The following is a 24592-nucleotide window of genomic DNA, read 5'->3' on the forward strand; positions in this document are numbered from 1 at the left end:
CTACTTATTATCCTTTTCCAAGTGATTCCAGGCTTTTGGACGTGGCTCTCTTCTGAGAAACTTCTTTTTCGGGATCTCACTCAGGGAGAAGGGACGAGAGACACCTGAGGGGCTCTCCTTCCGGGAGACGATGCGGTCCTTGATGGCTTCTTTAATAACCTGAAGGGACATTTACAGTGTTTAAAACCAAGAGGAGGAAATATTGCTTTCACAGATCATTTAACAATGTCCTCTAGTCAAGGTCACCACAAACTAATAGGTTTCAAGATTTGAGGAACATCACATGTGTCGCTGCTGGGCTGATTTATTTCATGGAATGTGAATGATGTCCCATGACGCAATAGTTTTTCCACATGATCCTTCTGCTGCTGCTGCGTTCATTCATCCATCCTGCCATCCATCCCCTTAATCCTCCACATGAGGGTCACAGGGCTGCTGGTGCCCATCCCAGCTCAAGTGTGTTCATGTAAATATCCAATTACAGTGCAGTGTATGAATGAGCTGACTTTCCCAGTCAAGTCAAATTAACTACATCTCATCTCATATGAATCCTTACTTTGCAAGGAGGAAGTGACTCAGCAAAGAGTGTGAAAGTCAGCCTGACCGTGCACAGTGACACACCTACTGTGTACTTGTCCAGACCTGCACTATCCAGCCTAAGACGATTCATGTTGCACAATGAATTAATATTTGTGTAGTGACAACATAGCAATGCAAAACCTTCCACAGTGACAACACCAAATAGAGGTAGTTTGACAACGAATGACTGAGGTGATGAATGTCGATATAGTGAGGGCATATGTAACATCTCTAGATGAGGTCATTAATCACCTTTAAGCACCATGACCAGGGACCTTGACATTGTAATATAACACGTTACGTGGTTACTCGTGTTTAATCTGTTGCGTCTGCCTTTATTTTGTTGACAAAACTACAGCCTGATCTTGTTTGGGGTTTGGAGAAATCCTCAGCGGTGGTTCCAGCTAAACATCCTGTAATAAAATCTAAAGGGAGCCAAACTGACCTCCAGGTTGTTGAGAGTGTTGAACTCCATGAGGTCATGTAGTCGAGTGAAGGCCTCGTTGGGGTATTGGAAATTAAAAGTGGAGAACGGAGTCTCTGGGTCGTCAAAGATGTCAAAATCTGCCAAGTCCTTCTCCTTCTCAGTCTCTCTGGGGACACCTGTGTGGGCATTTATGAGTAGAAATGTGAGTAAATACCAAAACAAATAAGTTAAGTAAACATTTAATTTCAACCTTTTGTCCATATTACTTTGTTCACTGGAGTTTTTTTTTTTATTATTATTTTATATCTTAAAATCTACAGTTTAATGGCAACTGTCCAATCTCTTTCTGCTGATTAAGATTGTAAGATGTAATAACTACTAATAGAACTAATAGAAACTAAGTAATAAGTACAAATAATAAAGTAATGATGAGTAAATAACTAAATGTTAGATCGTTATAAATACAATACACTGGCGAACTGTCCAAGGCGTTGCTTGCTGCACTAAATAATGTTACTATGCATTTACCTTTGCAGGTCTTTCTAAATCTGTTATTAGCAGTATTGTAATGTAACAAAGTACAAATACTTTGTTACTGTACTTATGTGCAAAATTCACAGTACCTTACTTTTTTATTTATATTTCTAGCTCTAACTTTTACTTTTACTCCAATACATTTCCTTTAACTATCTTTGTTACTCGTTACTACCAAATAAAATCATATGAAGAAGAGTTGGTCATGGTCTGTATTGTTATAAACTCTACTCACATGTGTTTCAGTATCTCCTTTCAGGGAAAAACTGTCATTTATTGTATTATAACACATGAAAAAAAAAATGTTGCAGACACATAGTAGTCATTTTTTAATGGACAAAATAACTTCCTCTTTCCATAAATGGGAAGTCCATGTATGGTGTTACTCCCTTACATGTCTAATGGGTTTAAGAGCAACAAGCTTATGTAACGTCCATAAACAGAGTGCGGATGTATGTGGGCAGACGACCTACTAATGTAAAGTTGGTGTGTCTTTGTATGTCTTATGATGTATGGCATGTTTACAGACACACACACACACACACACACACACACACACACACACACACACACACACACACACACACACACACACACACACACACACACACACACACACACACACACACACACACACACACACACACACACACACACAGCTCTCCCACTGGAGGGAGAGATTCCCTTCTGGCACCTGGCTCCTTGAGGAAGCGTAATTCATCCAGAGCAGCTTATTAAACACTGAACACACTAAGGAGGGGCACATCTGTGGGCACACACACACACACACACACACACACACCCCCCCCCCCCCCCCCCACACACACACACACAGACACGGGGCAAGCTTATCTGCAGGCGCACCATTTCCAGCACAAACCCACAGTGACCCTTAACAGAGACCTTTCATTGGTTAGAGGGGAATCGAGGTCAGAGACACAACCTTTGACAAAACATTAAACAATTGTCTGTTCTCAGCTGAATATGGTTATGTTACAAAGCGCACATTCGAGGAAGAAATGCCTCATGTGTCATGACGGTAATCCAGCATTATTACAGTAATATTACAGAGAGCCTTGGCATATTTTCCCCCCACTCACACGTGGCGGTGGAAACTCCACGTGTGCATATACTTGCCTGGAGCTTTGAATTGCCTAAAGTTGATGTTGACCAGGACAAAGTGGATAACAGTCGGACAGTTCTTTTCTCCTATCTTTGGTTTGAAGACGTAGCATTCCTTCAAGCCCTCACGGTCAAAGACTTTGGGGTCGATCTTGGGGAACGGGAGCTTGTTCATTCGGGCCCACTTCTCTGCGAGCAGGAGCTCCTGTGGTGTACATTTACAAATTATTCTCTATCACAAGTTTAAAGTCTAATTTTAAGCACCCTGTGACACTAAAAAAAGAGTACAAGCCTGACTTTGAACGGAGGACTGGAGTCACTGGGCCGAGCAGAGAAGTCGAAGGAGATGATGAGGTCCACACCGCGCTGCGGCCGCAGAATGAGAGGGTAAGGGAGGTTGTAGGTCAGACCGCTGTCCACCACATGGATCTTCTTACTCTTCACATCCAGAGGCTCGTAGATGCGATCAAACTCATCTGGGTCTGGGGAAATGACACAATTAGAATGAAATGAGTTATGTCGCCAATTCTTGTGGCCACATTTTATTCCACACGACTTTTCAGAAGAGCTAACCTGCGTATCACTCGCCTACGTTAGTAAGATTAGTAAGTTTTCACACTGATGCCCACAACACACCTGTGTTCTGGCTCTGAGCTGAAACCATATACCCCACATACGAGCCAGTTTGCAGCCTTTGACCCTCAGTTGGAGCATTGCCCCAAAGTCCAGACTTAAATTAGGGCCTCTCTACTTTGGATTGACCTGCCTGTCGAGATTAAGTTCACAGATTATGTGAATTATTTCAAATGACTTCTTCAAACCATTTTACAAACTTGCCTTTATCGTCATTTTGTTCCATTTTCCCCTGTGTTTATTGCCTTTCCCACTCTATTTATTTACTTTTCATTCCTTAAGTCGCACTTACTTATGCTTTGGTCTTCTCTTTTGTGTTCTGAATTTTCTAACATTGAGTTGCTTTTGAAAGACTTTGTCAACCTGTGTTTTTAAATGTGCTACATATACATAATATATATCCATCCATCCATCTTCTACTGCTTTAATTTTTGATATTATATATATTTTTATTTGATTTAATTTATTTTATATTAAAGCTAATATGAGGCAAATGTGTCTCTTTGTCTCTTGGGCCAGTGTCCTGTGGAGATTTGTAGAGAGACTAGACTAAAGACTAAACTGTAAACTGTGCGTCCTCGGTCATACAGGCACTAGACTGATATTTTTACACATGACATTTTTACACAGACTTGTAAAAACTGGAGACTGACCCTTCAAATCTGGAAGCAGCAATGACCTTTGAACTCTCACCTGTGACGGCATCCACCTCCTCTTCAGGTGTAGACACAGTGTGATGGATGACCTCATTGGCTGGTGAGAAAGGCATGCTGGTGTTCAGGTTCAGGCCCAGCATGAAATTATGCACCTGACAACGTAGTGAGAGTATGTTATGGAGCGTGAGAGAGAGAGAGAGAGAGAGAGAGAGAGAGAGAGAGAGAGAGAGAGAGAGAGAGAGAGAGAGAGAGAGAGAGAGAGAGAGAGAGAGAGAGAGAGAGAGAGAGAGAGAGAGAGAGAGAGAGAGAGAGAGAGGCACGTCGCTGTGAATTTGACTGTAGGAAAATGGATAGACAAACACAGCTGAAGTGTTACACTAATGTTAACGGTGTTGTGGTGAATGAGCGTATTCGGGTACCTTCCCGGCACGGCCCTCTCTTGTGTTGAACAGGGAAGAGTCGCTGAACAGTGACGTAATCATCCGCTGAACCCAGCTGGCCTGAGCGGTGCGATGAAACTCGTCCTCTGCTTCCTGGTTCTCTGTCCCACCTGAACAACAAAGTCATAACATGGCGGTTAAAGAACTAAAGCTTTAGCGCACAACCGCGACGTAACTGCAACGACGTCACAAGACGCTCCCTAGACTCCTAAAGTATGGATCACGTCATTGAATGGTGCAATTATTAAAAAACCAATGAACATCCCAATTACAAGGATCACATAACCACAAGAAACAAATGACCAGTTAATCTTCTAAAAAGTCATTTAATCTGCCTTTGCTTCTTCTGTCTCACATTCAAATGCTTGCGTCTCCTTCACAATTTTTGGCACAAGTGTGTTATTCTTTTAAAATCCAGGGTTACAAATGGAAAATGAGAGGGTGTCTCTACATTCAATTTGCATTTGGCTGTTTTTTCTGGCTCTAAAGTTCTTCTCAGTACAAGGCAGAAATATTCCAAAGACCTCCTCATGTATTTTCCTAAAAATCAATCAACTCTTTCAGATTTCAAAATGTAAATTCATTTACTATTCAACTCGTGCAGAACTGATTCCGCGACGAGATCCAGAATCAACTCAAATCCAACAGTGTGCCAGTGTTCTGCTTGACACTCTTCACAGTCATACACCCAGATTCCATAATATCAAATATAATAAACAGAACAAAGAGGTTGTTTTCAGCTCGTACATATTTTTTGCCGCTCACCTTTTCGTGGCTCGTCGTCATTGTCCATGCTGTCTTCTCCAACAATGTGCTGAGGTTTGATTTGCTCTGAAAGACATCAGTCATCAGATTACAACGTTATAGTAAGCTTGATTAATCTGAACACGTCAGCGCAGTATCTTGACAAAAATGCCTTTGTTCACTTGTGTGACATTATCAAATTCACGGCCTATTGTTTATCTCTGGGAGAATTGCAAGACAACCAATAAACACATGTTTCTTTAACTGGGTGGAAAATGTTTTGAGTCCGAGTGTTAAAAGGTCACCACATAGAAATGCTTTCAACCATAACAAACATCCGTCCCATGAGCTGTCAAAATAATGACAGGAGGCTGACACACACACACACACACACACACTTAGACTACAGATTTCTAAATCTGTGGTGGGAAAATTTTAGGTCAGCTATTTTTTGAAGTAGGAGGAGACTTAGCTGGTGTCAAAAGTGTGTGAACGTAATCCCGGCATCAGACAATGAGGCAAGCGAATGAAAAGACAGGCAACAATAGGATCTCAGAGAAGAGTGAATGTTAGTTTCAGTAGGACGATGTACCTGATATTTTATCAGTAAATCAGTGCATATCAAAGACTAAAGAAAGGAGCTCAAACCTCGACCATAGAAACTCAGTTTACCACATACCCCTAGAAAATGGCATCAAAATAAATCTGCCCTTTCATTTTTGTGTTATGCCGCTCATAACCTGAGCCAAATGGAGCCAAAACATTACACACATACATTGTGATTTGAAAACAAACACTACTGTCATGTATACACTAGAGCAGAGAAACCCAACCTCAGCCTGTTAGGCTCAGGTCAGGTTAGGTCAATTCTTTCATTGAAACATAAATGGCTATAATTGCTTTATTGAATGTAAAATGTAAATATTTACGTAGATGTACTGACATCAGCACCATCTTTGATTAAAATGCTCAATTATGTTGCATCACTTTGTATGTTTTATGTGATATCGTAAGGCGGCTGATTGGAATTTCACCTGTCTACTTCTCCAGATCCAAAAAAAAGGAAAAAAATTTTGAATGGTGAAAATACACTGAAATTGCTTGCAGTAATGGTACATTGAACATCTACAATCCAAAAGATAAAATTACCTAACTCCTCCTCCATGGTGCTGCCACCAACTGTGTCTTTGACTCCCAGCACTCGGTTGAACAGAATGGAGAAGGCACTTCCCCACACACCTGACACAAAAACATCATGTCAAAATCACAGCAGAAGGTTTGAGCGATGTCTGAAATGATGTCCATGAACTCATCTTTCTTACCCATTAGAAAATGAAGGGGGTTTTCCTCGTATTTCTTCACAGCAGTCCCCATGAAGAACTTGCTTCCAAACAAGTCTGGGGTCATGAAGGTTCCATACTTTGCCATTCCAATTTCATACGGACTGAACTCCACCCAGTCTACAGGTCGAAAGTATCAGTGTTAATCAAGCATGCGTGCAATATTCACAAAGCATCTGTAGAAAAACCTGCAAATAGCTTCCATTTAAAGACAATACATGAAAAGAAGAATAAACACCTTGTTTAAATGTGTTGGAATGCTCTGAACATGACTAAGAGTCTTTGAAGTTTTACAAAAAAGAGGTTCTTAACATTTGCAAGGCAACAATTATAATAATATCAGCATGCTCGTGTTCCTCTAAATGAAAACATTAAAAATAATTGTTGTGATGTCGGAACAGTTAGGACATTTCTATTTCCCAAGTCATTTCTCAGCCTCCACATCATAAACGCAGAAGTCATTTATGACATTATTTGTAACAACTTGTAATACACAAATGCGGAGTGAATAATCGTTCGAATACATACAAACACGCCTACAGTCATCTGTGATGTTATGCAAACACAATAGTGATACCTTAAACCTTGGCAACATTTTAGACAACGACAGCCTCTTAAATACACAGACTAATTCACTGGGCATTCATTTAAGCTCTCTTTTGACAGAGCGGTAGTTTCCATTAAATCGGCTCATACAGAAAGGGGAAAGGATTTTAAGGAAGTTGTCCCGAATTATTGTGATTGCTAAATATCCTTTCTTTGGAATGAGTTTGGTACAGTCTTGTTATAATAGTGATACTGCACAATGCACTGATATGAATCATATTTATTACAATCTTAGTGGGAAATTCTCAATATGAATCATGATTTACAATAGCTTTCACTGGAATTAGGGCAGGAGCATTTCATTATCTGGAGATGCAATAAGAGGGATTGTCTTTCGATTTCCTTACACAACATTAAATGGATTTGCAGGGTTAAGGTTAGATCGTTGAGGAGCAACAGACAGTCATGGCACATGCCATCACCTATAGTAGGACTATGGTTTCTGGTTTTGAAGTCAGACTACAGTACTATACTGTACTGCAGATATTGTTTTATATCTGTTTGGCTATAGAGTAGTGGCTGCCTCCACATTGAGGAAGGATCACACGGTAGGGAACTGACCCAGAGTCAACCATGGCATCATCAGTTCCTCGATGTAGCTCAGTTTCTATCGAAGTGTTATGAGGAAATACTGTACGTTCTGTTGGTTATTTTTGCATTTGAATAAAACCAGAAACATTATTACCTGCAAACATGAGCTCAGAAACATCTGGCTTGACATGCAGACATGTGAAGAGAGGTAGAGGACACTGTGCCTGGTCTATTTTCTCCTGGAACTCACTCAGCTTGGTGTCCATCCTCTAGTGGGAGAGAGAATGTTATTTGTTACAGTGATGAAAGTAAAAAGGTTGTGAGAAAAAGTACACAAAAAGAAGCATATGCTGGGTCTGGATGAGACATGAGATCAAATAAGATGGGAAGTTATGAAGGAGAAAGAAGTTAGCTATGAGGAGATGGAAAAGTAGGAAATTCTTTTAAAATGAAAAGAATGAACAGCTGGCAACTCTTACCGCGGGTATAAGGGTCTCTCCTATGAGCATACCAAAGATATCAGTGAAGGTAACCGGCTGCCCTAAGGCCTTTTTGGCCCACAGCGCCTGGATGTAGTTGGTGATATGCTGGGGCAGTAACAGCCTCAAGGGATTACCGCTAACTCTATTCATCAACTCCTTGTTGATGTCCTTTGGGCCCTTATTTGGAAAGTCGGGGTGGGAATAGAGACTGGACATGTACCTACAGGGATGAAGGAGGTTAGATACAGGTATGGCAGGTAATACATGTTAAAACTATTGGGATAAATCACTCAGCAGGAAATACTACAAGCGTAAGGTACATCCACCAAGTCCCTCAACAAATATGAAGTAGTACAGTAAAGTCAGTGGTGTCAGTGGGGATTTTAACACTGGGGGAAACTCTCAGAATATATACACACACACACACATGCATGTTTGTGCACGCACACGCACACGTGCACACAGTCAAATAATGTTCTTTTGCCAGCCATTGTCAAAAAGGTCAAAACTGCAACGTAACTGAAGCAATACACCTGCCAACTCCCGCTAATTGCTATCGGCGCGCCTGCCCACTGACGTGGCCGCTGTGACCGTGCCCGTGCCCGCCATTACACAATAAGAATTTCAATAATAATAATTGTGAATTGCAGTATGTATGTTTTACTTTATTACAAGCTATACAATTGCAAAAATGATAACGATCTCGCCAAAAACACTGGAGGAACGCTGTTCCCCGTAAGTAATGAACAGGGGGAGAAGAATAGGATCAATAAAAACTAACCAAGTAGATCCGGAGAGGCCGGCAATGTAGGTGACACAGTCCAGGACCCCAGATTCAAACAGAGCCTTCATGACACCCGAGAACCCAACCATGGCACGGAAACCTCCTCCTGAGCCTGCAATGGCTATCACTGGAACCTGCAACACACACACACACACACATAATTACATATAAATATACATATATACACATATTCAACGGTAGCAGAATCCCACATTCAAATGTATCCTCACAAACAATATAGACAAGATGTAGATTCTTAAAAGAAAGAAGAGAGAATGGACACGAGCTCCATCATATACTGTAATTATGACGCTACTATACAACAAAGAGCCTGACTGACATTCTCTCATCTTCTCTTTCTCTATGGAGTTGAGGTGCTTTCAGATCTACAGGTATTCTGTAAATCGTGGTTGTGCAACAACGCTTCCCTTCCACGACAAGTCTGAGTTTATCTCATGAGTACGTGAACAGAAATATTTAAACAATATCGTACTGGACATGAAGTTGGGGGGAGTTGTAGGGTCTTTTGTAACAAAGGAGAAAATGAACCAAGGATTAGGCCACAACTGGGGGAAAGAATGGCATGTTTTGGGAGGCTGACTTTATCTTTCATGCTCTAAGAGGGAGAAATATTGAAGTGCTGTCATAAATGTTAAGAACTTACATCACAGTTCACAATTCAGCACAACAGCAGGTCTGCAGGAAGTGCAGAGTCATGTGGTTACGTGACTTAAAAAAGCAGATTGCAATATTATATAAATACGGAGCTCAGCAGAGTAGGGAGTCTTATTTGACGAGCTCATGAGAGCATAACACGGCTTTCAGATGAGTAGCAGGACAGCAGGCCAGTGGTTCTGATATGTTGTGGTTTATATTTACATTAATAAAAATAATCATGTCAATTAGTGAAATAGGTTTGTGCTTGGTGGTTTTGGCCAGCTGTTTTTCTCCATTTCCAGTCTGGCTTTGGGCTTAACTTACACCAAATGCAAAATGATTAAACATATTTCTATAATAGTTAACAGTATAATGGGTCCACTATGTCATTTAGTTGTAGCATTAGAATAACCATTGTATGTGTACTAAGACTTGCACCATTAGTCTCACCATTAGATTCTGACACACTGAACCGTTCGTTTGCAATATTTATATCTTTCCTGATGTATTTTACTTGTCTTATCTTGCGTCTCTCGCCTCCTTAGTCCCCTGCATAATTCGAAGCTCAGAATTAGGGGTAAATTTACATGTAAATCATGATAGTGCAGCCAACAAGTTGTGAAGAAAGAAAATACTGGAAAGCCTGCTTACCCAGTTGTCAGATGTTGTGAAGCAACGCGGTTACTTCACCCAAAAGACTATGTGAAACTTCTCGATTTTGCATAATGGTCTTACTCTTAACCTTTGAACACTTCTATTGAGAAACATGCAAATCAGTACATGTTAAAGCAGCTCAAATAATGTTGCTGGGACAAGACAGACAAGCCTCCAACTGGATTGGATTCAACGTTGTCCAACTCTGTAAATGTACACTCTGTGACATTTTCCATTATCCCTGAGTTACGGACACAACCCACAACAAAAACACATCTTATACCACAATAAACACCAAGACCGCTGTTATTAGAGCGTAAAGACACGTTACTAAAAAGTTCAATTTCATGCCTGAGGAGAACTTGGCTATCGTCACAATACGCCAGATTTGGCTCTCTGATCACCTTTCAAACTAAGGCCAAAGCCAAGTCATATCCATCTGACAATGTACCAACACGTCTTCAATTCAAATAACTGTGCGACCGCAACATTGTTTGAGTGTCAGTCAGCCTGTTTGCTTCACTGGCCATGGTAGTGAAAAAGAAAAAGAAATCCACCTGTTTGGGTGTCATGGAATGTAAGTCACACAGTGTTACCAGATAGGGCTTGAAGAGGAAGACACAAACAAAGCTGCTTTTGTCACATTAAAGAGGTTTTGGAAGGTCAACTCAACAGGATGCTCTGAGCGCCCGGAGCACCTTCCAGAGAGTCACGAAAGATGCAATGGATTTCAAACGAGCCCCGGTTGTTATTGACGACGTCGTAGTGTTTTCTGACACCCTTGACGAACCCGAGGTAAATGAACTTCTGCAGGTCATTAACAAGCTGAAAGGGTTAGTCACATGAGAAATGTCGTTTCTTTTTTGAGTAGGCTGTTGAGATATGTGGTTTCACACCAGAGTTTGTCATTCTTCAGTTTCTCATAGCAGGATTGTTAAGGGTCATACGAAGACAATATGTAAATGATTTGATTGCAATCAAATGGGGAAGTTGCATGTTGCAGATGAAAATCCATCCTCAGCTCATCCTTCCTTTCCAAGTGTATCTGAGAACCCCACGAAGCCTTCAGTTTACATAGAAACTGCAAATATGTTTAGTTTGTCCTTCATGGGTGATTGTAAAATCATCCAAAAAGGATATCAATATAAAAGGCTCATTCAAAAAGGTCATGAAAAACAACTCTTCATACAATCAGGTGATTGAAAACGTATATAACAGTGGGTGTAACTAGTTCAATCATTTCACTAAAATGCTACACGCTGGACATTTAAATAAAGACAGGATCCACTCCAGCTGACCATGCCACCTCACATGGAGTAACAACAACCTTACTGTTAAACAGATTCACATTTGAGATCTCAAAAGACATCCAACTACCTGGGTAACTGCGTTAAAACTGGTAACTGAGGGACACTAAACTATTTTAACAGACTTGCAAACAGTTGTTGTTGAGTTTGAAAGTACACAATCTTACACTGAGCTAAAATCTGCTGTAGTGCCAGACAGCAGCTATTAAAAAAAGGTTCATTTGCCATCATGTCAGACTATTCCATGAAGAAGGGTATCTGTCATACAAGTTTATCTTTTCTAACAGGCCTATGGATGATAACCCCTGTTCTGTTCTACTTTCCTGTTTTCTTTTTCCATTGCTAAGTGTCCTTAGGACCTTGAAAAGGTTCTATCTAATTTTAAATTATTATTATTAATTTTATCATGTAAGAAGTGGATTGTAGAACTCCAACAATGTCTTGAAGCCCACAGCAGTCGTACATGCCAAATGTTTTTTGAATATTCTGAGGTATAAGCCCCCACATTATTTTCTATATGTATATAAATGACTTTGCTTTCTCTGTTCAGAACCCATCTATTCACCTTTATGCTGATGACACAGTCCTTTATGCTGTTGGTCCCTCTCCAGATGCAGTACGCTCTTTACTTCAGGATATTTTTTTAAGCTTTCTCCACCCTAAACCTTCTGCTACACACCACTAAGCTCAAGGTCATGCGGTTAAAAGGTTCTGTGCCACTCCCAGACCGGGGGAATCGTCCACTTTGACGGAGCCATCCTGGAGCAGGTCACTGAATACAAATAGAAACCCGGGTATCTGGCTTGACAACACTCTGTCATATCAGCAGGTTACCGTCAAAGGTTAAATCTGAAATCGGCTCCCTGTATAAAATGCGCTCCACTTTCACTTCCTCTGCCAGACTAACTCTTGTACAAACGATGATCCTGCCCATGTAAGACGATGGTGATGTGATGCATCTACAAAACTCCACACAGCCATAGACAGTAACAATGTCCCAAAACAACTCATTATGGACACATTTATCCCCAAGGACATGTTTACTATCACACGCAACTGTTTCCTCACACACTAGATACGTTGATCCCTGTTTGTCAGCTGCTAATATTTGCTGTTATGTGTCATTTTGTTCATATTCAATATTTGTGTGATAAACCGCAAACAATTGATTTGTCATTGTTTGTTCTTAACGACGCGCCTGATTCAACACACATTCAAACGCACAATTTAAATGTCTTAGTTTTAAAGGTGCCATATGTAAGAATGTGGCCAAAAACGGTTACTACATTCAAATTCAAAATAACAAGGTCTTTTAGGTTTCGTTTTCTGACGTAACTGGCAACCCGTGGTTGCTCAGCAGCAGAGACTCTACTGACTGCAATGATTGGTAGATGGCGGTAGGTGGCGCCACATGCCAAAACATGATTTCAAAACATAAACATGATTTGCAGTCTGCAAAATATATTTTTTAATGCAAATATGTCTGTACTGTTGTTGTTGGTGAGTTCAGTTTGTTATATGAATATTATTCCAGTCTCTGTGACATATTAAGAGGATTTTATGTCCAGTTGCTTTAGATTTATTACATAATGGACGTTTAAATATTAACAGTAATCATGGTAAATCTATGAAAAGTCGTCATTCAGTTGCACTGTTCCCACCTCCTCTGGAGCGCTGGGGAGAAAGCGAGACTTCTCCATGTCGAGAAGCTTCTTGATGCCCAGCATCACTCTCTCCCTGCGGGTTTGTCTGAACTGTTTCTCTTTGTCGCACAGGGCCAGGCTGAACCGCAGGTCCAGTTTGGTGCTGCAGATATAAAAATATTTATATAGTGTCAGTGTTTTACATCGTGTCCATAACACTACTGTTAAAAACACACATCTTTTCACACACACACCCCTCAGGCACACAAGGCATTTCCAAATCCTCCCACACACTCCTGTGCAATGATACAACAGGTATTACAATGTACTTTCAAACCATATTACGTTACATGTTATTACTGTGTTATGCTGCTTTAAGTTCTAATTTTAGTTTCTGCGTCACTCCCAGTAAATTCCTGCGAATTCTTGAGTTCTTGTGAAGCCTTTGTTGACAGGCATTACATTACATAAAAAACAACACTGCTTCTTCACCTTCACCTCGTAAAAGTAATGTTGTGAACATACCAGATCTCCAGTGACATCTCCAAGTATACTTTTGTTGCCTGCCAAAACAGTTAAATAAGTGGTTAATGTATGAGTAAGAGAGCAACTGATTGTCACTGGCAACATATTATTCAACAAAACAATATGACATGATATCACAATCAGCCACTAAAAAGAGCGGATCTGCATATACGCAGTTAGCACATCACACACTATATTTAATCACACTTGAAATATCAGATGTTTTGCACATTTCCTTGTTATATTCATTTGCCTATAATTCACAAGAAGTATTACATTTCTTACTTTGCCGATGAGAAAAGACTCCATCTTTGTTTGGCCCATTTTGAGCTTGGAGATGTGGAAGGACACTGTCCCGAGTGTCTCGTCCATCACATAATTGGCGTCCATTAATGTGATCTGATTGGAACAAACAACAGCAATTCATGGTTGAGTATATTGGGAGAAACACACAAGCTCAGCTTAACAACCATTTGCAGTATGGTTTAGTCAATAAGATCAACAAGAACAAAACTCTCCTTTTCCAATTTTGCATTCACTTTAGAGGTTCCAAAATTAACCCCTCGTGCTCATGTGGTAAATTGCAGTGGGAATAATACACAACTCCTTATATGGAAATCCTCGTGGTGTGTTTATAGGTCACATCTTCAGGCTTCACATAATGTTGTTTTTTTTCATCTTCTTATGTGAAGCGCATTGCATTCACTTGAAAAAAAACTGGTTTGTTTTTCCGAGTAATTATTCACTTGTTTTTCAAATGAATGCAATGCGCTTCCGTACCAAGCAAACTTTGAAATGTGTTTTTTTAATTTTTTTTTTTAATTAAATGTGAGTACTTTTTGCTCAGGTGTGTTTATAAAGTTGGTGAAAATGGAAACAAAAATCATTGCCTATTGGCTGTGCTGAAAAAAAGGATATAAGACACTTTGTATTGCACATTCTTATAACCTCTGTGTATGTGTTTTAACATAGTGATGGAAAAAATCGGCCGAAATGCTCTGTGTTCTGAGGGTGATATATAATACAACAATGTATTTGTTTTCGTTTGAATTTGTTTTGCAAGCGCAGGTTTAACCTCCAGGACGTTCTCCAGGTTGGGGTCTAATATGAAGTGAAAGGACTCGTTCCATTTTGGGTTGATGTCGTTGTCGATGTGTTTGGTCCTCTTTCTGCTCTCTGGGGCCGTCGGGATGAACAGTTCCACATATGGATCTGGGGTGTCCACTGCAAGCACACACACAAACACACACAAAGAAAAAAACGTCAAAGTATCTCTGACACTCAACGGTGTAGAGACAAACACTTAATATGTGAAACTAGTTTTGATGAGAAGAGTTAGTGAGACTCACGCAGGTCACCCAGGGCTCCTTTGGTGACACTCTCAGCCCGAACCACTGTCACTGTGAATTTGTGAGAAAACTGCTGCTCTACCTGCAATAGCACATTGTGGTCAGTTTAGCTTCACCAACTCTAGGTCCACTCACAGTAAATTCTGACAATAATATATTCATTAAATTAGGACATGTGGTGTAAGCAGACTCTACTTTTGCACTCCTTGTGTAATCAGCCTTTACAGTGTGCCACAAATACACTCGTGATCGTTGAACAATGTGCTTTATGTAAACTGGCATATCGTTGTTTTGGATGTTTTAATCTCTTTGTCTTTTGTAACAAAAAAACAACAAACAGACGCTGTTCTTCAATTTTGCCGTTCGTGTCAACCTAATCAGTGTCGACGTGCAATTTGGTTGCAGTTTTGTGGTGTGAGCTTTTATAATTGGCCCTAAAATACAGTTTGTTGATTATGGTACGTTGCACACACTGAGTTATGTAGGACAGATTGTTCGTTTTCAGTGAACCGTGCACAAGTGTTTAAAGCACAAAGTGCTATCAGACTGTTAACAGATGGGAACACCTCTAATTCATTTGACCTTGTCAGTCGTCACAGTGATAACAACACAACAATCAATTTTGTGTCAGCCTGGGTCATTTTAACATTGTGTAGAGCACATAATAACAATAATAACACTCACAATTATATTAGAAGCCATTATGTGTTGTCAAGTGAGTAATACTCAAGAAAAGCCTTCGTCAAAATGTGAAGTTTATCTCAGGAGAACGTCACAGTCATGACCTGAAGAGATCAGAGCCTGGAAGAGGGAAAAAAGACGTTGAGTATCAGTAAAAAGGCAGGTTTTCAGTTTTAACAAACACACATTTACATGATATTAGATTTGTCAGTATGAACAGAATAATCAACTTTAGACCAGAGCTGTTTCAGTATTACCCAGCCAAATATGACTCCATCCTCTTCAAGGGTGATATCTTTCTTTTTTTTCTTTAAAGAAAAAAAAAGAAAAAGAAAAGAAAAGCCATAACAACTTCTTCAAAAATATCAGTGGAAGCCTTCACATCTTGAGACGGGCAAGGGGAAGTGTGCTAAGCCACAAAACTGTGATAGGAGGCCTGGACCAATAGGAATAGGCTCTACATGTAGGCTATATGTGTTCGAGTGCAATCACACTTCATGTAGCTGAGACACAGACCCCAGGAAAACTGAATTCATCTTTGAGGATAAAGATAGGCTGTAGCTATGCATTGAGCTTGAATGGCACAACAAAAGTATACGTGAAGAGAAGAGGAGGCAAGGCTATTTTAACAATGCTAATGTTTTTTTTTTTTACGATGCATAAACAAATGATGAAAATAATTTGCATGTGATGTTTCGACGTGTGCAGGATATGAAAGCATATGCAAGCCTTTTCTCAGCTGTTCACCAAAGCGTATCATTGCTGTGGGGACGAAGAGCACGTAGAACTCCTGCACCGGTCACGTAGTTTGTGACAGGGGTCCAACTTTTCCGACGGCCAGCTCACTATGACCTTGTTCTGCAGGGCACAATGAGTGCACGCAGCCTGCTGAGGCCTGTGAGAGTGCCAGCATCACCCAAGCAGACACATTTTTATATGTGAAAGAAAACACGGCAACCTGCCAACTACAGCTGCTGCAGTAATGATATGAAGGGCCTATGGTTCAGTGTCTGACATTTTTGTGGTCTGATACAACAGTGTTTCTCAACCCCTGTCCTGCTCCCTGCTCCAACACACCTGATTCAAATGAACAGGTCCTTCTCAAGCTTTTGCAGAGCAATTGTGATTTAATTTATTCGGGAACAAGATCTGTACCACACGTCACCATACATACATGAACCACTCTGGTATATTACGCAGGTTGTAGGAAACGCTATTTCCTACAACCTCACAATACAACATGTACCATGATACAGAGGACACAACACAACACATATAGCGATACACAGTTATTTCCAATGATGATCATAATATGATCATCATTGGAAATAACAGCTAAATTCTGTAAACGATATTATCTTTTACAGAATTTAGCTGCCATCCACAGGCTTTATTCCACACTGCACCATAGGTGTCGTTTCAAGACTACCGTCACAACATGTGCTGTAAATCAATACGTGCCATATTCCGCACTATCCATGTTTTTGGGAAGATGTGAAATGTTTCCAACGTGTATGAATTCCATTTCGAAGAAGAACAGTTTAACAGCAACCTTTTGGCATTGTGTACATTGTACTGTAAATTGTACTCTTCATGATTCTGCTCTGCAATCCTACACAAAGTAAACATCAGCAATTATTAATTAAACTACTAATAAAGCAACCAGATAACAGCAGTGTGAACTGTGGATTCAGGGGGTGATTGATGAAATGACTGGCTTTTATTATGATGACTGTGTGGTACAAGTCTGAGAGTTTAGGTGCAGGGTTGGGGTGAAAGGTCACACATGAAGGCAGATAACCTCTTTGAATCTACTGTACATTACTGCACAAAAATATCACATGTAAAAAAAAAAAGTGGTGTTTCAACTCTTATCTAAATGATACGCTTCATATACAAACTGTTTCACTGCACCTCCAACAGGTTTTGCCTGATTCTTAAAAGCTGAGCAGAATAAGGTCACGTCTGCTGGTACAGTGAGTGTGTAACGTGCTGTAAATTAAGGCTGTCAAACTCATTTTAATGTCAGGGGCCACATACAGCACAGTTTGATCTCAATCGTGGACAGGACCCGTCAAATAAGAGCGTAGTAACCAATGAACAACAAGTGCTCAAAATGTTTCCCTTTTATTTTACATTAAATTAACTATCTTTTTATAAAACATCTTATGAACAGCCTGACATTTACAAGTATCTGTAACTGAAAAAAAATAATAATTCACAAATTCATGGGGGGGGGGGGTTGGACCCACCCACTACCCACTGGGCCGGTTCTGGCCCGCGGCCTTTACCTTTGACACCCCTGCAAATAAAATACTAACTGTTTATTCATTTATAATATGAATATCATACATGTTTATGTGTGTCGTTTCTATAAAGAAGTTATTCCTTCAACTATCCTTCAATTATCACTTGAAGGATAGTTATCACACAGGACAAAAACTTTAATTTCATCTTTAGTTATCTGATTATTAATCATGCCGATAATATCAAGACAATTATGGACATTAACTTGATGAATAAAACGTGTTTTTGTAGCGTTATAACGTTGTTGTCCGTGTTGCCCAGCCCTGTTTATTTCAGATATGACATCAGCGTGGCTTGTAAACTCAATATTTTTGCGTACAAACGAAGAAAGACTCCTTCACGCCTGATCAAAAGTGCTGATGTGTCCACAGACTTCATGCAAGTCAGTACACTGGTGCGTAAAGAGAGAGTTTCCTTATCCTCTGGCGGAAGATTGAACCCCCAACCTTCGACATAACTCTCCAGCTCGTTTCACAGCACTTATTTGCTCGCCACAAACACTGCAAACTACTACAGACTCGTAAAAGACGCGGAGAAAGGACACGTACCTTCGGCGAGAGGCGTTTATCAGCTCACGAATCCTGACACGAGTGTCATGCTCATTGAGAATTTCGCTCCTCCGCTGCGCCGCCGCCGCCGGAGTATCAGTGATAGAGGAGGTGCTTCCCGGGGCCGGAGAGTGTGTGTCGTCAGTCTGTCACACACTTGTGGACATTTCAAACAAACACGAACATCAAGGAAACGACCGAGGCGACCTGAAAAAACATGACAAGCGGGGAAGGATTGCAAAAACCCGCAGTCAGGCAGTTGACTCAGCTGCGGGGAAAGTTGCGCCTGGCTGACTGACTGACTGACGGACTGACGGCTACGTTCCAAATCCAAACCTCTCTAGCAGCTGCGCCAGTGCGCACACGCGTCCACACCACACGAGGTCGCGGAACGGCAAAACTCACTGTTGTCATGATAAACTCAGCAGCGCTGAGCCGTGAGTTGCTCACTGCAAGAAAGTGGTGACGCCGAAGTGAAGTATTTTAGTAAAACTTTCCTCTTTTAATTCATCTCTTTGGGTTACTGCGTCCTGACACAGTCAGAGTGGAATAAATTGTCTCGTTTTGCTTACAGGCAAAATATTTCCATCCCGTTTTCCGGTAAAGATGTTGCTAAATTTATGATTCACTCAATAAAAAAAAGACATATATATGCTATGGCTCTATAGCCTTAATATAGATCTATTATACATGTAAATACATTGTTTATCAAACATAAATGTAAAAAGTCATGTCTTTGTTAACGAGGTGCAGATGAACATATACAATATATTCTATTTTGTGTAAGTAAAATACAAATTAGAATGCAGACCATGAGGTCTTTTAGAGGACATTTATACGCTTTATAATAATACTCCACATGTAAAGTAAACCATATGGAATCAAATTCTGTGCAATCACATAGTATATATTAGTTTGTATGGAAATAAATAAAATTAGCTCTTTTAAGTTTGAACAGTTATAGAATAGTGTATATATAGATTTATATTCATATATATATAAATATAAATCTATATATTTATAAACGTTAACTTATTGTGTGTTAAGAAGGGCAGTTTAAAATACTCTCATCCTTTAATCCAGGGTCGGAAGTGAACGGAATAAAGTTGCGAAAGAAAAGACATTCCTTCACAGTCATTTAGGTGTCAGTGTATTTACTTGTGGGCAGATTTGTATTTACAGGCGCGTCTCTCTACGTCCAATGTGTGTAACGTCACCCACGCAAGGAGTATAAATATGCTGTACGCGAGCAGGACTGGCTATTCAAACCCTCAGCATCAGAGGAGCCACCGGAGGAGAGGAGGGACAAGAAGAGCAGGCAGACCAGCAAAAAAGTAAAGAAGAAAAGTCTTTGGACTATGAACAGACTCACATTCGTGGTTTCCCTGTTGGCGCTGGGCTGTCTTGTGTGCGAAGGAGGTAAGAAAAATAACCACAAAATGATTATCTGCTGTTCAAACAGGAGCTCGGGACCTCATTCTTTATTTGAATGTATTTGATTTTATCAATGACTTTATCAATTCATCAAAAAACAAAAAAAAAAACACATCACACGTGTTCCCAAAGGCACTGTAGTGATAAGAAACAATTATGTGATTGTACTGATGTGTATTTTATGACTATTATACAACACATTTTGTTGTTTTGTACAATAACAATACAGGCTTTCTGTTCTATCCTGCTCTATTATATTATATTCTGCTCTATAACCTACTTAACGCAGAGTTATGGGATGTCTCTTTGTATTTCTATATGAAGTTTACTTTAATCACAACATTATTCTTGCCAGGTAACCCTTGCTGCTCAGAGCCATGCCAGAACAGGGGCGTATGCACAACACTCGGAACAGATAACTACGAGTGTGACTGCACCCGCACAGGTTTCTATGGACAGAACTGCACAACACGTAAGTACTAATAGAACATCATGTCAGGTGGATAAAGGATTTGTTTACTGAAGCAGAACTCCTGAGGTGTTTTATTTAAATTCCTCTCCTGGCCTTTACAGCTGAGCTCCTCACACGGATCAAAGTGACCTTGAAGCCAACACCCAACACTGTCCACTACCTTCTCACCCACTTCAAGGGCTTCTGGAACATCATCAACAACATCTCTTTTCTCCGGGATGCCATCATGAGATATGTGCTGACATGTAAGTCGCCAGCCGAAGGCTAAATTAGATGGACGGGAATTGTCTCAATTACACTTAAAACAATTTGTAAAAGCCAAGAAGCAGAGGTGCTGTTTATATTAACAGTTAAACGTGTTTTCTTCCCCCCTCACTCTAGCCCGATCCCACATGATTGATAGTCCTCCGACTTACAATGCAGATTATGGTTACAAAAGTTGGGAAGCCTATTCCAACCTCTCATACTATACACGCACACTTCCTCCTGTACCAGAGGATTGCCCAACCCCCATGGGAGTTGTAGGTGAGTACACTCCTTTTGTTTCATCTCCGGAGAACCTGTTTTCATAGATTCTTAGATACTGAGCGAGCGTGTTGTGGTGCCATTACATCACAGGAAATGCTAAATTATTCCTTTGGGTGACACAGAACAGCACAACCTGCTCCAGAAAGGCATTTTACATGGAGAGCATGAAGCAGACATTCACCAGTTTGAAACACATGTGTTATATCTAGATTCAACAGGCCTTATTCTGTATTGTAGAGTATGTATGCTGACTGTAATTCTCTTAATTGTTTCCCCAGGTAAAAAAGAGCTACCTGACGCTAAAATTTTGGCCGAGAAGCTCCTGGTGAGGAGACAGTTTATTCCGGACCCGCAGGGCACCAGTCTGATGTTTGCATTCTTTGCACAGCATTTCACTCACCAATTCTTCAAAACTGATACGAAGAAAGGACCTGCATTTACTGCGGCTAAAGGCCATGGGGTAAGAGGAGCAGATATCAGATTTCAGTCAGGATAAAGAGATATTTTTCTAAATGAGTGACTCATTAAAACTTTTTCATTTTCAGGTGGACCTCAGCCACGTTTATGGAAACGGCCTGGAGAGACAACACAAGCTTAGACTCTTCAAAGACGGCAAACTTAGACATCAGGTACGAGAAGAGGCAGATTGAGTTCACACAGTCACATGCTTTAAACCACAGTGTGTGTAAGTGTCTTACAGTTGCTTCCTCTCTTTCATAACTTCACAGATTGTGAATGGAGAGGTTTACCCCCCAACAGTGAAAGAAGTAGGTGTCGACATGATCTACCCTCCTCATGTCCCCGAATCTCACCGCTTTGCCGTGGGTCACGAGGCGTTTGGCCTGGTCCCTGGTCTGATGATGTACGCCACCCTTTGGCTGAGGGAACACAACCGGGTGTGCGATGTGCTGAAGGAGGTGCATCCGGACTGGGATGACGAAAGACTCTTCCAGACATCGAGGCTCATCCTGATCGGTGAGTTTAACTTCGGATGAATTCATGGGGGAATTTGTTTCGCAGTTGGCAGAACAAAAACAATAAAAGTGAGGGGAAAGAAACATAGGACGACATTAACACACATTACAACAAAACATTTCCTGGAAAAATAAAATCAGGACAATCATTAGAAGAAAATAATAAACTTAGAGGAAGTTGTACTTTTTATTTTGGTGATCACCCAACAAACCCTGTTGCACACATTTCAGGAACATGATTTACTGGAAGACTTCAATTTCAACATTTAAAAACAATGCATGTTTAGTGAAATATAGTTTGATGTTGATCATCCACAAAAAGTTAAATTAAAACTTTTACATTCCACTTCAAATGTAAACTGGAGCACATTTAAGAAAAGCAAGGTAAAGATTAATCAGAAAAGCACAAAACTTTCTTAAAAGTGAAGCTTGAACATCCAGGTGAAGTAACACATGAGCAAAACATACTTGAGTGGAGGGTAACATTTGCACAAATGCATCAAATCATGATTCATTTCTCTCCCACAGGTGAGACCATAAAGATTGTGATCGAGGACTACGTGCAGCATCTCAGCGGCTATAACTTCCAGCTCAAGTTTGACCCCACACTGCTCTTCAAAGAGCGTTTCCAGTACCAGAACCGCATATCTTCAGAGTTCAACACACTTTACCACTGGCACCCACTGATGCCTGATTCTTTCCACATCGAGGAGAAAGATTACAGTTACAAGCAGTTTGTCTTCAACAACTCTGTAGTGACTGAGCACGGCATCAGCAACCTGGTGGAGTCATTTACCAATCAGATTGCTGGACGGGTAAGAATTAAAAAATGCTCTCCATCAAATCTGAGACTGTAAAGTTACATTAAAGCCAAATTAACTAACCATTCCATTCATATTTGTAGGTTGCTGGTGGCCGCAATGTTCCTGCACCTATCTTGTATGTCGCCATTAAGTCGATAGAGCACAGCAGACAAATGCGTTACCAGTCTATGAATGCCTACAGGAAACGTTTCAACATGAAGCCCTACAGCTCTTTCGAGGACCTGACAGGTGAGACAAAGATCACCCACAAAACATAAACAATACACGTAGCTGGAAAGGAGCATGAGCAGAGCATGAGATCACACCTTAAGTCACAGATAACTAACTTTTTATGAGGGAAAATAGCTCAGACTCTTTTCGAGAGCCAGATGTTCATTTCAACTTGAGATAGTGTAAGCAGATTGTCATCATAGAGACTCTAAGACCTAAAAAGACAAGAGAGGCAGCATGCTTCACTGGTTTTAATATTGATTAAAAAAAGTGATTTATGATTTATTTAAGAGATGAAAATGGGAAAGAAGCACATACAAAGTTAGAGTTTTTTTTTTTTTTCCCTTGTTTGAATCAATCAACACATAAAAGAGATATTTATACTTACTGGGAGTTTTGCAGCTGCTGCTCCAGTGAGATGAGCCAGATAGAGACGCTTACTAAAACTATTTTCCTATTTGTTTTATTCAGGAGAGACTGAAATGGCGGCACTGCTGGAGGAGATGTATGGTCACGTCGATGCTGTGGAGCTCTACCCCGGCCTGCTTGTGGAAAAACCCAGACAGAATGCCATCTTTGGGGAGACCTTGGTGGAGATGGGGGCCCCTTTCTCCCTCAAGGGCTTAATGGGGAACCCCATCTGCTCCCCAGAGTACTGGAAGCCCAGCACCTTCGGAGGGAAAGTAGGGTTTGACATCATCAACACAGCCTCGCTGCAGAAACTCGTCTGCAACAACGTGCAGGGCCCCTGTCCTGTGGCGTCTTTCAATGTGCCAAACATTAAAGAGTCGGAGCCCATGATCATCAACTCCAGCACGTCCCACTCAAGTGGCACTGAAATCAACCCTACAGTCATTTTGAAAGAAAGGACTACTGAGCTCTAATTTTTCCTTTTTCATTAGTCGATCCCCTTTTTATGTGTATATTTATTTATTTATTTAATACTATTTTAATATTTATTGTCAATTCTATTTATAGTATAACATTAAAAAGTGTCAAACTGTTAAGTTTTTTTAAAAATATGGAATTATGTCTGTTTTTGTCTGCTTTCCAAAAAAAAGCAAAAGCCTGTGGACTGTTATTTATTGATGAATAATTGTATGCTAAAATGATTCATGTAAATTAATTTAATGACCTCAGTCACTGCAACTTGATACGTGTGGATTAGTTTACAGTTCAAGCAGATAAACAGTTGTAAGGTTGTCCCAGGGCACAATCAGCTGTTGTACAGACAGCGATATAGTAGTACACTATAGTAGTGATGTTCACAGTTAACTACACAACTGATCTTGTCTCCCTTTGATTTAACGTTACAGTAGTTCCTATAACAGTATTTCTTTTAACTTCAGTCTGTATTAACTTGGGTCATTTAAAATGACACTGATGACTTTGTGTCTATGCTGCACTGTTTTTATTTTTTGTTTCATTTGACTGTAAGGGACATTTTCGTTTCCGTTTCTTTTATCAGTGCCTGTTGACTTAAAAAATAAATGCTACCTGGAAATTATGCACATTTCTCATGAGTCCATGTTGTCGTCATGTGCGACTCTGATTGTCGCCTCAAACTTAAACTCTCCTATTGATAAACGCATGCATCTACA

General features: G+C 40.3%; 2 protein-coding genes across 2 annotated transcripts; one reads left to right on the forward strand and one right to left on the reverse strand.

The window, feature by feature from the left end:
• On the reverse strand, window positions 1–15715 carry pla2g4ab (phospholipase A2, group IVAb (cytosolic, calcium-dependent); the record flags this gene model as incomplete). Its single annotated transcript, XM_083888396.1, has 18 exons — window positions 1–159; window positions 1025–1182; window positions 2678–2867; window positions 2960–3144; window positions 3989–4103; window positions 4371–4501; window positions 5157–5222; window positions 6285–6374; window positions 6458–6595; window positions 7767–7881; window positions 8092–8314; window positions 8876–9012; window positions 13158–13302; window positions 13665–13702; window positions 13950–14063; window positions 14740–14888; window positions 15014–15095; window positions 15698–15715. The coding sequence occupies 18 exons, from the start codon at window positions 15713–15715 to the stop codon at window positions 1–3; spliced, it is 2253 nt and encodes a 750-aa protein (XP_083744522.1).
• A 4142-nt stretch (window positions 15716–19857) lies between these two features.
• LOC310925488 (prostaglandin G/H synthase 2-like) lies at window positions 19858–23875 on the forward strand (the record flags this gene model as incomplete). Its single annotated transcript, XM_083887456.1, has 10 exons — window positions 19858–19968; window positions 20339–20455; window positions 20557–20700; window positions 20837–20980; window positions 21262–21443; window positions 21529–21612; window positions 21712–21958; window positions 22486–22772; window positions 22862–23009; window positions 23463–23875. The coding sequence occupies exons 1-10, from the start codon at window positions 19908–19910 to the stop codon at window positions 23873–23875; spliced, it is 1827 nt and encodes a 608-aa protein (XP_083743582.1). The 5' UTR covers window positions 19858–19907.
• Between the last annotated feature and the right edge of the window lie 717 nt (window positions 23876–24592).

The sequence above is a fragment of the Microchirus variegatus genome, assembly GCF_963457635.1.
Source record: "Microchirus variegatus genome assembly, chromosome: 4".
Classification (NCBI taxonomy): Eukaryota; Metazoa; Chordata; class Actinopteri; order Pleuronectiformes; family Soleidae; genus Microchirus; species Microchirus variegatus.